This window comes from Poecilia formosa, unplaced genomic scaffold, assembly GCF_000485575.1.
Source record: "Poecilia formosa unplaced genomic scaffold, Poecilia_formosa-5.1.2 Scaffold0, whole genome shotgun sequence".
Classification (NCBI taxonomy): Eukaryota; Metazoa; Chordata; class Actinopteri; order Cyprinodontiformes; family Poeciliidae; genus Poecilia; species Poecilia formosa.
The window spans coordinates 3,808,757-3,823,221 of NW_006799939.1; the positions used below are offsets into that span (position 1 = coordinate 3,808,757).

The window sequence follows — 14,465 nt, forward strand, 5'->3', positions numbered from 1 at the left end:
AATCTATACTTCAGCTGGTATTTAAAAATTTTGATTGAAAATTTACAGTGAAGTTAATGTTTATTGTGTCATAATAATGTGTCATAACCCTCTGAATCTCTTCGTTGCTCCAGATTTCTCTCCCATTTTTGCAGAGAACTGTACATAAAAGTTTCAACGGTATCGAAATCATCAAAGTTTTAGAAATGTCTTGTTTTTACTGTGATTTTTACAGGAAAGTCAACCCTCAATTTTTTTAATGTCTGCAATTATGGTCATAAGTTAAAATTTGTTTGGTGGTACATGTAAAAATATGAGAACCTCTGTTGCAGATGGAAAGATATAGTCTATCAAAGGCTCATCTATTAAAAAAATAACCTGAGAAAAAAATTAAATAACTAACTCACAAAAAGCTCTCTGATTAAAGAGTCTCTTTGTCAACCAACCAGGACACATTTACATCTCTTCATGACAGGAAAGCGAAGGTGAGTCATGAACAGCGGTACTGATGGAAATCAGATGCAAACATCTGGTTTTCAACGTACTTCCGAAGTAAAATATCTATTATTGGGATCAGGTTGGACAGGTAGACGACATTTTGTTCCAACTTAGAAACACTGACAAATAAAAGCCGAGGTGTGACTGAGAGAGAATCATAAATCAGCTGAGAGTGATCGACGTCGTCCCAAAGGTGAGTGAGTTTAACATGACTGGATGAGACAGCTGTTATTGGTTTCATAATGGAAAAGTTATTTGTGTAAAGAACTTTTTTTCTCATACCTTATTCAGTCATTTATGAAAAACAATTTCAGAAACCATCAAAGATGATGTGGAGACTGTTACCCATCTTACTGATTGGTGAGTTGCTCATTTCATCCATAATATTTGTATATTTTTGGAGATTAATTGTGTAGAAAAAGAAATTTTTACAACAGGACAGAGAAAAACATGTAAATATATAAATGACGTAGCTAAACAGTGAAAAAAAGAGAAGAAAGAATTTTGTCGTTATTAACTAAAAGTAGTAAATAATTAACAATTAGATTTTTACCACTCTTTATAGGAAGGCTGCATGTAACTCAGCAGAAAACAGGTGAGACCAAATAAATCACCTTATGTTTTCTTAATAATGTCATGAAATTTTGAAAGGATGTGTCTCATCGTCTCTTTTTATTTACAGATTACTGCAACGAACCGCTGATAGATCTGACTGACAAGAACGCATCTCAGTCTCGGAACTTCTCTAATGAATACAGGCAACTTACCAACGCTGAGAGAGCCTCTGATGGGAATCGCTCCACATGTTCTCTCACCCTGATTCATTCGAGCTCCTGGTGGAGAATTGACCTGCAGGGCGTTCACAACGTTTCCTGTGTCTCTATATACAACAGGAACTGCTCAAGTCTGAACGTAACGCCTGCCAAGATCTACGTAGGAAACTCTCCAAAGAATGGCAAACTGTAAGACCCTCGTGTTTCCTCGTTGTGTTACATTTACATATTCAGGCTTTAACACAATATAACATGCAGGTACAGTTCAAAACTATTGTATTTTTCGTCATTTCAGAAAGTGAAACTAATGAAAAACTTTAGATTCATTACACCAGTGAAATCTAAAGAGGCTATGTATTGTAATTTATGATCATGGCTTATAGATAGTAAAAATACGTGTCTCATAACATTTAAATGTCAAAAAATGAATAGCATATTTACAGAAAGTTGAATGAAAGACAAAATCAGTTGGGAATATGTGTTTTTTTTCTTCCCCAACACTTGAAAAAAGGTTTTCTAGGTTTTTCTGCATCACTGTTGGGGTGTTTCATTGTTTCTCAAATGGTTTTACTCAGAGCCTACAACATCACAGAGTTCAACACAGGCCAGATAAACGTCTTCAGGTTCCCCAAATCGGTGTTTGGGCGCTACGTGACGGTGATCAGACCAGGACAAAAAGCCATGGTTCTTTGTGACGTGAACATCACTGGCACAGCTTTGGGTACGTTAACGCTGAAATGTGGTGTCACACATTGCTTGATAGCAACACTGCTAATGAATAGTTTTATTTGTATGTATTTCCCATCACTTCTCCAAGTGGATTATATATCTCGTCTTGACTGGATTTACATGAGGAAACTTTTTTTTTTCTTTTTCAAGTACCTCCATTCTGTTATGACTGATTGTTGTGAAGAATCCCTGAAAATCTGTGGAGGAAATCGGGGATCGGTTCTGAATCCTGGATGGACAGATGCAGACAGAATGACCCTCTGTTTGAAAAGTTCATTTTTATTTCTGTCATTTTTTGGGTGGTTGGTTTGATTTTCCTTCTTTGAGCAAACCTTATTATGTCACGGGGCGGTTCTAGACATGGATACATGAGGGGGCAGGCGAAAATGTTAAGGGGGCGTCATTATGTATATTAGGGGTTGATAGACTTCATATATTTTATGGTGGACTATAAAATGATAAAAGTCGGAATCCTCACAGTGGTGTCATACAAACGTAAGCGAATTTCACATCAACTTACAGGCTGTATTATATTCACAGCAAATACTGACAAAAAAAGCCCTTTAAGTCTATTATTCTGGTAGCCTTTGCAGAAGTTTGCAGTTTCCCTTTGATGAATTATTAACATTTTTGCACAATTCCAATTCAGGAACTCACCTAGTTCATTTTCTTGGAATAATTTGTTTGGACCAAATGTATGCTTTACACGCATAAAACCGAGTAACAACAAATCCAATAGCTGACAGAGCAGGCGCTGCGTTAACTATCAGGATTCAGCGCCAAAAACGCAAACATTTCCCACAAAAAGAACAGAATATTCAGTTCGTAACATTTTTTTTCCTGGCTTGATTATTTTGCGATTACTACAAGTAAACACAGCGGGGTTCATTAGCTAACTTAAAAACCTGCTGGACTGATGCTCTGTCACAGAGTTGGTGTGAGGGTCGCCTCATAAACTGATCCGAAACACACCGAACTGCGCAGCGCAACATGCTAAGGTTGTTGAAGTCAAGGGAACCTAACTGACCTACTTCCAACTCCCTCGATATTTTTTTAAATTAAAACCTTTTAATAACCTGTGAAACTTTGGGGCTTGTTTTGTAGCTGTAGTGTTAGCAAAACACTGCGCTCCTTTCGCGCACATTTAAGATTTAGACAACTTGACAGATAAAGTCGCCATCGTTGGCTAGCAGGTTGGCTAGCAGGGGGCGGGATCTCGCTCGCGTTAGGCTCGTTCGAATACTGAATGCTGATTGGCTGCTTACTAGCGGCTGAGGGGTTTCAGCTGCAGCCTGACCGCAGACAGACTGCAGCCTGCTCAGCACGGTGTGCAGCAGTACCTCAGATAAAGGAGATGTTCCGTTATTTGTGGCAAGTTTCATTTGAGGGGACAAGACGTTTGTTTGAGGGGCACATCCCCCTTTTGCCCCAGCGTATAGCCGGCCCCGTTATGTCATGGTAATAATAATTGTATTTGTATCAAAGGGTTCTGAGTCTGTATAGTGTCATGCTCACTGATATCATTATGAAGTATTTATAATGTGTAATGCTTTAAAGCTTGTTGTAAATGACCGCTGATGAGCATTGCTTATTAGGCTGTTTTATTGTTTTATCAGAATAAATGGAGAAGTACAGCAAATGTTAGTTTTTTTCATTCAAGTATTAAACATCACAAAATATTTTACACTGAAATAAATGTTCAATTTTTGAAATTCTGTACAACGTTACTCATTTAGAGAACTGATTTATCAGCTTTGAGTGCTTTTTTTTAATGGTAATTTTATATGGAGATATGCCCTGTTTGGTGATTAAATAAAACATAAAAGCTATCTTCTCATTAATGTTGATTAAAGACATCTTTTTGGATCTTTTTATATTTTCTAATTGATCCTGGCATCAATGGTTGTAGATTTTCTTTATCATGGTTATGAATGTTATGTTTTTTTATTTAAGCTGATAGTCAGATGTCAGTTTTTGGATGTATGGATGGAAATAGTAAAAAGTTTGATGTTTTCTATTTTGAGGTCAAATGTTTTTTCTTTCTCATCAAAAATCCAAAAATATTTAACATTATTTCAGTTTGAACTCAGATTTCCACAACAGATTTGCTGAACCTTCTGACGGATAGCTAGCTAGCTGCGTTCACTCGACTGCATGCCGACATCTACTGTGAACTCTGGTGTTTGTGTTTTGTGTTGCTCTACACCACCGTTGCAGCGGCAGGTTGGCTTCTTCTGTAACGCATCAACTGTGTCGTTTTCGCCTCTGCCGGGTCCGCATGGGCCCCAAGGTGACATCAAATGTATCGCTTCAGTCTCTCACACACAAGAGTTAAAATCCTCCTTCCAAACGCAATGAGCTCATGTTGGTCTTTTGAATCCGTAGCCTTGAATTTCCTGAGGAAATAACTGATGCTTAACTTTTTTGTCCTGAAACTAAACTTCGTCCTTGTTTGCAAACTTGGGTAAACAGTGAATTAAATTTGTTTCCTTGAGTTTGGACTCTTTGAAATAGATAAAATCAGTTAAATAAATGATTACTGAGCTCTAACCACATGTGGATCTGCATAAACCCTGTCCTACTTGCCAACCTCAGAAAGAAATCCAAATGTGAAAACAAGAAGATGTGGTAACAACTACAGCACAGGAGTAATAACATCAGTCCAGCTAAAGACACGACCAACACCAGCATTAGGATGCTTTTGTCCTGATGACTGATAATCCACACTAATGCATTAATGAATGGTTGACATTTTCTCATGTAAAAACACAACATTTGGTTATAACAGCCTATCGTTACACAATCATTACACCCAGCATTTCATATAAGCATTGTGAGTGATCATTGTTTATGTTCCTACATTTCCTTTATTTTCCTGAAAATATATTTTCTTAAACTCACCCAGTCTTAGTCGTTCTGTTCAGCCATTTTCAAAGCACAGATACAACAGTCATACTCAATAATTAAAAATGTCTTCAAGAGTCTTGTCAGATTAAAAGTACCTTTTGAAAATAATAACCTTTTATAGCCATACATTTATGTGTTTTAAAAGTACATTTTTCATTGGTCTGAGGCAATAATCTAATTTTAAATGTCATATTTTCAGGAACTATTAGGGGAAAATCATCACACTTAATAGAAATAAAGGATATCAAACATCCATGTGTGTAATTAATCTACGCAATGTGTTCAATTAGTTATAAAGTTCCTGAAATAAATGAACTTTTCAATAATATTCAAATTTACTGAATGAGTCAGTATAGCCAAAAGTATTTAACATGTCACTAATTTTCAAAGTAAATATCTTTTAAAGGTGAAATCGACATGACATTCTTTTATTGAGTCCAGGTGTGAAAGGAAGTCAAACCCTAGTTTTATGGTAAGAGAGTAAAAACATTTTTCTGTTCAAGAGACTAAAAACTGATGTGGTCTTAATTTAAATCTAACTTTAACTCAAGTCCCACAAATTACTGGCAAACAATTTAGTTATTATATGCTGCTATTTTTATTATGTTTTTTGTTATTATTATTATTATTATTATTATTATTATTATTATTATTATTATTATTATTATTATTATTATTATTATTATTATTTACTCAAAAAATGACCAGAAGAGGGCGACAAAACACAATTGAACTGGAAGAAGAACATTAACTTGTTCAATGCAATCAAAGAAACAAATACAGAAATAAATACATCAAATGAAAATATATATTTATGCTTTTATTTCTTATCAAAATATATATTTATGCTTTTATTTATATATTTCTACTTTTATTTTTATATTGATTCTTTCATTTATTATTATGTTGGATATATATTTATTCTTTTATCTATAGATTTCTACTTTTACTTTTATATTGATTCTTTTATTTATTATTATGTTGGATATATATTTATTCTTTTATTTATATATTTATTCTTTTATTTATTTATATCCGATATATATTTATTCTTTTACTTATATATTTATTCTTTTATTTATTACTATGTCAGCTTTAGTCCTCCATAGGTAACTCCGTCTGACCTTTATTTATTCGTCCATGTCCCCTTATTCTCGAGAATCTTTCGTCCCGGAACCATAGAGTTATTGAATTTTCCGTCGGAACAGCTCCTGACGGACCGAGTGACTGTCGTCAAAATCAAACTGGTGAAGTCGAGTTGAAATATTTGGATCCATTTTTTTTTTCGTTGGAATAGAATATTTTTTGAGTCTTTTTACTTCTGGATGGAGATATTCGGCAGCACCTTTGATGACTCTGTGTTTTCAGAGGCCAGGGAGCGGGTGTGTGAGTCTCTGTCGTCTTATAACGCCAAACTGTGTGAACCAGAGGTGAGACTATCTGCCAGATTATTGACTTTGTGCTGCTATTTTGTGTCAGAAAGCCTGTTATTAAAATGACTTGTAAGCTTGGAAAAATACGGGAAAGATAGATTGTGGTAGTTCATACTTTCATAATTTTTAGTATTTTTATTTTCTAAAACATTGAAGTTTACACTTCGCAGTTAATATATCAGTCACGTCCTCCTGTTTCTCTCTCGCAGTGGTTTTGTGAGAGCAGCGCTCTGGATACGGACGATTCCTTGGAGAAGCAGAAAGTGTTCAAGTTCAGAGGTGACCTGGCTTTCAGACATGGGGACTATCAGGTAACTGGAGTTCTTCAATTTTCTTTCACTCACTCTTTAGTGAATTCCCCTGCAGAGTTTGCAAAACTGAACTTCAACTTCAACTGGAACGTCGCAGCAAAATTTGCATGCAAAGCGACAGCATTCTGATGAGAAATGTGTAAACTCTTATTTTTGGCTCCTAATTTGAATAGAACAGACAGATGGAAAGAGGAGAAATATTTCCATAATATTTAAAATAGTTGTTTATGTACAAAAATACAGGATTTATTAATGCACAGGGAAACATTCGGCATCACACAAAGATTTTAATTTTTTTTTTAATCAGGCCAAGCTGCTTTACAATCCTTTAATCACACACCTTCAACTCTTATGATTTAAATATGTAAATATGTGAAGTGAGGCTCTAGATGTTTTATACTTTCACTGCACTAATACCAGCTGTTTAAGTTTAAAGCCGAATCATTGCTTGACTGTCGTTGTGTCTCATGCCACCTCGTTCAGAGAGCCCTGGATGCTTACAGCACCTGCCTGCAGTGGATCGCAGACAACAACTTGACCATCAGGCGCGACGTCCTGGAGGGAATGGCTCGATGCTGCACCAAGCTGGGACAAAGGGAGCAGGCGCTGGAGCTAGCTGGATTACTGGTGAAGTTCTTTTCCTGCAGGTTTTTCCTAAGATTACCTGCTGTAATTATTCACAAAAAAAAAAAAAATCTCTGAATGATCATGGGGTTGGTTTCGATGATTTAAGTCAAGAACTGTCATAAAATACAATACATTTTCATAGATTATGAAAAAAACATCTTGTGTAAAATAAGATCAGATGTCTCCTGTAGTAAACAGCGTTCCTCACACTGTGTCCATTTCCTGCAGAACAAAGACTCCTCCAACACCTGCCACCTGACCAGCCTCCTGCTGCTCAAAGTCCGTATCAAATACAACCTTTTTGTTCATAATTCAGATTGGTGTGAGTGCTAACTTTAAATCTGAACACGTCCTGAAGGTCAGCATTTACCAGCACTTTGGCTGTGTGGGGCCTCAGATGTCCTGCCTGCAGCAGCTGTGCAGCCTGCTCCCCTTTAACCCCTGGCACTGGTTCAGCCTGGGTCAGACGTGTTTACAGTTGCTGGACTGCAACTCAGACATGGGTACAGCGACCTTCTGTAGATAAAAAATATTTTAATCTACATATATTTAGCTCAATATATATATATATAGACTATGTGCTTCTGTGTACCAGAACGTTCATCAGAGGCTCTGAAAGGAGAGTCTGAGGCGGACCAGGAGGGGGCAGCAGAGCTCACTGAGGACCGGGTCTGGCTGAGAGCTTGCATGTGTTTCATCAGAACACGGTAACGCTTTCTGATGAAGCTGCTGCTTTAACACAGGCTAAATCACACCCAGCTAACGGGACATTAACCTAGGGCTGGACGACATGGCTGAAAAACATATCACAATATAAGCATTTCATATCAGTCGATATTGATAATCATTGATTAGTTTTGTATGTTTTCATTCCACAGCAGTTGTGAGGCACGGTGGGGAAACCTTAAAATGCTGCTGCCAAGTTACCCAACAGGTTGTTGCTAGGTAACCAGAGTGAGTTAGTTAGTTGATGCCACCAATCTTGCTTAGCTGGCAAAGCCAGCCTACATCCCCCAGAATGCTGTGCGGTTCTGGATTGGAATTCAGCAAAATGATTGAATATTCTATCAGTATTATCTATTGATATTGATCACGTGTCTATCACGATGTATATTGTTATTGATTTATTGTCCAGCCCTACATTAAACATAAATACAACCTGAAAACAAAGTCATTTATTATGTAGCAGTTAAACATTTCTCCACACAGCAGCAGACGACATGAAATGACAGGTTTCCTTGGTTTTAGTCTTTATGTGTAAATCATACACCTATTTTATGTGTTTTTTTCTTAAAGGCTCCTGTTGAGAATCCTGCGCCAGCAGCAGTCCTCCTTTGTGTTGCAGCGCAGTGAAAAGACTCTCCGGATCACAGAAGAGGCGCTGCAGCGACTAAATCCTAAAGAAGCGACGCTGCAGGCTCTCACCGAGGTGAGCGGGACGAGTTTTCACTTCATTCCCAGAGAGTCTAGACTCTGCTTCTACTAGAACCTTCTGCTGTTGCTTTGTTGATCCAGGTGATGTCAGAGGACCTGATCCCAGAGAAGATGAGGGAGGACTACCAGGACGGGGAGAGCCTGAACTCGGTGTGCTTGCAGAGCTTCAGAGAGCGTTGGTGGAGCAGCATATTACTGGCCGCAGCGTCACAGACTGATGGACCTCAGGCTGAACCTTAATGCTGCTGGAGTCCATGTTTGCAGCCAAACTGGCAGAGGATTTCAGATCACGCTGAAGATGCTTCAAACAAATATTTGTTGCAGATATAGCAGTGTTGCAGTATATTTAAGTTTTTTTGTTTTTGTTTTTTTGGGACGACCAAAGAATAAGTAATGTGTTGCCAGTAAAAGTAGCTATAAGTATTACATGTGTAACATGTTGTGCTCTGTGTAAACAGGTTTGTTTATATTTTAATATCTGTGTCTTTTTATTTCTTCTTTTCTTCAAAATGGTTATATGTTCTACAAATTAATAAATGTTTATTTTTACAACATATTTTGTCTAAAATACTACATTTAAGTTCTTCAGACTTTTAGAAAATGTTATCAAAAATGGTCCAAAGAAAACAGGATTCAGATGTTTTGAGAAAAGTTGACATTTCTGTGAGGTGCCTTCAGATGACATTTGTAAATTAACTGAATTGGATTGGATTTAATCACGTTTGTCCTCACAAACACTAAATGAGATGAGAAACTCCAGCCTGGGAGGTTATTTAATATTGAAGAGGAAAACTCGACACAAAAGAATCATTTTAGTAGGAAAACCAAGTCATGTTTATAACAGACCAGAAAGGCCATTCAAAGTCGTGGGAACTGACATGCCGTGTCGTGTTGAGTTACTTTTGAAAGACGGAATCAGATAATCTGTCAATTTTAAAAGATAAAAGCTGAACCAGAAAAGCAGTGCTTTGCAAATCGATTCATTTCCACTGACGGTTTCCCAGCTTTTCTTGCTTTAAAGCCAAAAGCTTATTCCCTTTGGGATTTTATGTGACAGACAAAGTAAAATGGAAAACTAACAAGTGGAAACTAAATCTTTTTTCCTCCCCTAATTAAAAATCTGTTTAGTTTGGCAGACATTTGTACTGCTTCCCTTTAGTCAGTACAGTGAATGTCTGGAGATGGACTTTTTTTTTTTTCATCAATTGTTTTGTGAAAAAATAATCTTCCTATCAGCTCTAACCAGCTTCCTTGTTGCTGTCACAGAAAGCCTGATTCTGCCACTACCGTGTTTCACCATGTGAATGGAGAATAACGTGGTGGAAAACTAACGCTATGTGTTATGTGGCGTCCAAAGACCTTTGGTTGCAATGGACTCTATCCAGTGGTATCAAAGTAAAGGGGCAAAGAAGAAATGGAGCATTTTCTTTTTTTTTTCTTACGTTTTTTATTGCATTTTGAAAATTACGTACAATTTCTCTTTGATTTCAGATTGCTTTGTTTTTGGTCTGCTTCTTGTCCGCTGATTGAATCTCTCAGTCCAGTGGAGCTCTGTTACTGCATGGGCTTTTCATTAAAACTGTGGATGCATTGATACAGGGTGAAGTCCTGCTCCTCTGTATCCTGCTGGGCTTCTCTCTGTCAGGCTCAGGCTCCTTCGCAGCGACGTGCTGCTGCTGCTCTGCAGGGTTCTCCAGCCTGCCTGCCCCGTCTCATGTGCACCGCTGAAGGAGTTGTAGCGAGCCATCGCTCCGGGTCGCGCAGCCTCCTGTGGGCTCCAGTGCAGTCTGACGTGATGCGGTTGCATCGTGGCCCGTAATCCTGACAGGAACCGCTTGGACTCCGCCTGCTGCTGAGGACCGAGAGCGGTTCCTGTTCCTGTTGGTGCTGGTCTAAAGCAGGAGGTCACTGTGTGAGAGGACAAGTTCAGACGACCCTGATGCCGGTCCATGAACCCTTCCTGCTTGCTGGTTCCTCTGAAGGCGTTGGGTTGGAGGTTGGGCATGTACTCCCTGGAGCTCCTGAAAGAGACCTGACGGCTGAGGTTCGGTCGTGTTTTCTGTGACGACGGAGGTGAGAGGAGTTGAGGTTGATCACACTGAAGTTCCACCTTAGCGTGAGCAATTCGTGAGGAATCCGGTTGGTCTCTTTGTGCTTGGATGTCTGGTGTGAACCCTGCCGACGTGTTTCTGTTCCTTTGCTGAGCGAAAACTCCTTCGCTGCTCCCATCTGGGAGAGCGAGGCTGTTTTGCTTCCTTAAGCCTGACTGACCGTGAACATTTTGCCGCCCGTGTGTTAGGGACAGATCGTTCAGATTGCGCGGCTCTTGGACCTCGGCATTCTTCTTCACGGTGGTGCTGAGAAGCTGAACATCTGAGAAGGTCTGATCGGGAAGATGAGGGCGACCGTGAATCTGGTTCTGATTCTGCAGCTCCGTCTTGGCTCCTGTCCCACTTTCTGCTGCTGTTTGAACCGAAGGCCACAGAGGCAGAGGTGGATGTATTTTCTCTATGGGCTGCTTATCGCCTTGAGGAGGCTGTAGACTAATCTCTCCAGGTGAACATGCTGCTGTCACAGTCTTGTGGGATTTCCAGTTACAGCCATTTGGATGCTCATGAGATTGGGAGTAAAGGCAAAGACACTGTGGCAGAGAGATGAAAGTGACAAATCCAGGGACCGGCTTGGAGCTGGAGTGAAGCCTGAGGAACTCCTGATGGAAATGTGAGACCGAGGAACCTTTGATGAGAACCAGAAGACTCTGATGGACCATACTGGACAGCCATGTGAAACTGAGGGAGAAACCAAAAACAGGAATACATCATAGGAAAGAGTTATACAATAATGGAAGCATTAATGGAGAAACAGAAAACGTTTTCTAGAAGCGGCATACTGCAAAGACACCAAATAATACCAAGTATTTTTGCCTAGTTTCCAATGTAAATATCTTAAAGGGGCAGTATTTTGTCTTTTCTGGACACATAATGCTATTTTATAGCACAATCAGGTAAATCAAAGGCTGCTCTGTGAAGCGGAAGCTCGGAAACTTGGAAAGTGCAGGTCTGAGGAGGAGCTTGGTGCACCCAGGTGTTTTGCACAGCTGAATGGTTCCCACAGGAGATTCAAGGATTCCTCAGAGGTGCACGAAAGAGTCAAGGCAACACTCTAGGTTTGTTTTTGATGAGGAATGACATTATAACATGATGTAAGTAAAGCTCACTTATAAGAAAACATTTTTCCCATGTTACAAGGGAAAAAATCTGCCAGATTAGCTCCTACATCATGCTAAAAAGTTACTTGTTAAGTTAGTTTTTGTCTCACTTAAAGTGTCCTAAAATATTTGCACTAGAAACTGGACCACAAATACTTGGCGAAACTGGGTGTGTTTTTGCAGTGTGTGTGTGTGTGTGTGTGTGTGTGTAGATGTACCTGTATGTACCAGTCAACACCTCATCCCAGTCAGCGATGATAAAACTCTCCGCTATCTGACCTGTCAGCTTCCTGCCCGTCTTTGCGCTGTAGGTCTGACCTGGGACGCTTCGCACCGACACCTTCTGTACACACCAACACACGCTATCACAAACATGCAGCAGCAAATTTTCTTCTCACTGTCTGAAGCCAAATAAGTCCAGCTTTTTTCTTTTTTTTTGTTTTTTTTTGTTTTTCCCGTTTTGAAAATACTTACCGGGAAGTTTCTGCTGATGAGTTTGAGTTCCTGCCACATGCTGACAAACCCCTCCAGGTTAACGTGGTCCAGCAGGAGGTGAACTGACACGTTTCTCTTCCTGCTCGCCTCGAGAAGATCACACAGCAGCTCCGGGTCACTGAAGGCGTCCATCACTACAGCCAAGACCTGAATACACACACACACACACACACACACACACATACACGCACCCACACTGTCACCCGCATGCCTGACAACTGTGTGGTACTACAGCAACAGGGATTCATGTCACACAAACACACCTCCTATCGTACCAGTTTAGCCTTTCGGAGGAACTGTCTGACCAGATCCTTCATGGCAGCTGCAGTCCTATCAGACTGGAGAAACACCTCGGGGCTGGGATCAAGGGCTGAAATGATTAATCAGATTAATCGTGATGAATCGATTACTGAAATAATCGTCAGCTTATTTAGTTATCAATTAATCGCTAACTGGAGAATACAGACTCAAAAGATGCCATTTGCTGGAAAAAAAAAAACACAACTACATATTCAGAGCTGTAATTAAGCCAAAACTCTATAACATACATTTATATTTTGCATTTAAAATGACAAAAGCTTTTGTCTGCATAGTCTAAGCTTCACCAGATTTAAATTCACTTTGTTGCTGCATAATGTTTATTTTCTTATTTAAAAAAAGGAAGTGAAATATTTACTTATATTTTCATATTTTAATGTATTTTGAATATTGTATATAAAAGGCTTAAGTGCTTAAATAAAAAATCTGTACAATGTGCTAATTTTTTGTACACGATTAATCGTCAGAATAATCGATAACTCTGCAGCCCTACTGGGATCGTCCGACACAGCAGCCAATAATTTCCCATCTGTGGAGTCAGAAATTGGAGCCTGAAGAAATTGGCTTTCAGACAGACAAGACTGCAGTAAAGTAATTTAATACCTTTATCGATCTTCTGGTCCAAACACTCCACTGTGGAGTCGCTGCTCGTTTCGGACTCACAATGGGCAAACAGGTTGACAAACTCTTTATCCATGTTGTCTATTTCATCTGCATCATCTGTTAACAACACAAGACAGTAAAAAACTGAAATTACAAAATAAAAAAAATAAAAAAAGAGGAAAACATCCAACCTGTGTTTGCATCTCTCCCGTTTTGTAGGACGTAAAGCTTCTCCAGCTCTGACAGGAAGTCCACCTCCCCCTCTGCCTGCAGCACTTGGCGGTATCCATCCAGGCCCTGGGACAGCAGGCAGTCGGCCGCTAACCGCGCGCTCTCGTTGTGGCTCAGGTCCGGTTTGGTTCCGCTGGCCGTACAGGGGCAATAATTAGAGGACGAGGGGATGCGAAGGCCCTGAACCCGCCGCCTCACCTTCCCCACAGGCTGGAACCTTCTGTATGACAAAACTGAGATGTTGTTGGATCCGTCCATGGTGGAGGAACTTTGATGAAGGTTTTTCTGGCTGGAGGAACGGTTCTGATTCGAACAGCTTCAGTCTGGATCAGCATAATAAGGGAAGAACTGCATCCGCGGTTCTGCTGCAGCTGTGTGGGAGAACTACTGGTGTGGAAAGACAGGTAGACCCGCCTCTGCTGAGAGCCAGGTGATTTCCTCAACATGATGAGATGTGACAGGTGAGTTTATCACACACAGCACTTTGCAGAACTATTCACCATCCTCAACTTTTATCTCCGTTTTTGGTATTTTATGTTAGATCACTAGTAATCGTTACCATCATTGCTATTTGACAGTAAACATAGTAATGATTAGTTTCGTTACTACGGTAGTAATTATATATATATAATAGTAAATCAACGCTCAAACATTCTCAATTAGATTTAGCCCTGGACTTTAACTACACCATTTTGACACAAGTTGTTTTTCTTCTTAGCTGTTCCATTTAGTTCTGTTCTGTATGTTTAGGGTTGATATCATAATGGAAAGTGAAACTCCCATCAACTCTGATCAGCTTTCCTGTCCCTGCAACAGGAAAAAAAAAAAAACTCCCCACAGCATGATACTACCAACACCATGTTTCACAGTGGAGACAGAAAACACACATGACATTTTGGATTTAGGTTTAAAAACTAGA

At 39.4% G+C, this 14,465-nt stretch overlaps 3 protein-coding genes across 4 annotated transcripts; 2 read left to right on the plus strand and 1 right to left on the minus strand.

The window, feature by feature from the left end:
* The first annotated feature begins 604 nt into the window (after positions 1–604).
* Positions 605–14,387, plus strand: LOC103141658 (fucolectin-4-like). Of its 2 annotated transcripts, XR_001663056.1 has the most exons (7): positions 605–670; positions 792–837; positions 1,043–1,072; positions 1,160–1,439; positions 1,826–1,971; positions 2,130–2,800; positions 13,826–14,387. XR_001663056.1 is itself a non-coding variant. In XM_016675216.1 (6 exons), the coding sequence occupies exons 2-6, from the start codon at positions 804–806 to the stop codon at positions 2,150–2,152; spliced, it is 513 nt and encodes a 170-aa protein (XP_016530702.1). In that variant the 5' UTR covers positions 605–670; positions 792–803; the 3' UTR covers positions 2,153–3,284. The 2 variants fall into 2 exon arrangements, 1 of the variants encoding a protein (XP_016530702.1); XM_016675216.1 differs by lacking the exon at positions 13,826–14,387 and having other exon boundaries at positions 2,130–3,284.
* On the plus strand, positions 6,059–9,186 carry cunh8orf76 (chromosome unknown C8orf76 homolog). The gene is made up of 8 exons (XM_007557495.2): positions 6,059–6,316; positions 6,529–6,630; positions 7,114–7,257; positions 7,486–7,536; positions 7,616–7,760; positions 7,853–7,964; positions 8,554–8,686; positions 8,773–9,186. The coding sequence occupies exons 1-8, from the start codon at positions 6,212–6,214 to the stop codon at positions 8,929–8,931; spliced, it is 951 nt and encodes a 316-aa protein (XP_007557557.1). The 5' UTR covers positions 6,059–6,211; the 3' UTR covers positions 8,932–9,186.
* On the minus strand, positions 9,979–13,826 carry LOC103141799 (protein FAM83A). The gene is made up of 6 exons (XM_007557614.2): positions 13,507–13,826; positions 13,316–13,432; positions 12,670–12,764; positions 12,374–12,541; positions 12,118–12,242; positions 9,979–11,480 (listed from the first exon to the last, which is right to left on the minus strand). The coding sequence occupies exons 1-6, from the start codon at positions 13,802–13,804 to the stop codon at positions 10,265–10,267; spliced, it is 2,019 nt and encodes a 672-aa protein (XP_007557676.1). The 5' UTR covers positions 13,805–13,826; the 3' UTR covers positions 9,979–10,264.
* Positions 14,388–14,465: the final 78 nt, after the last annotated feature.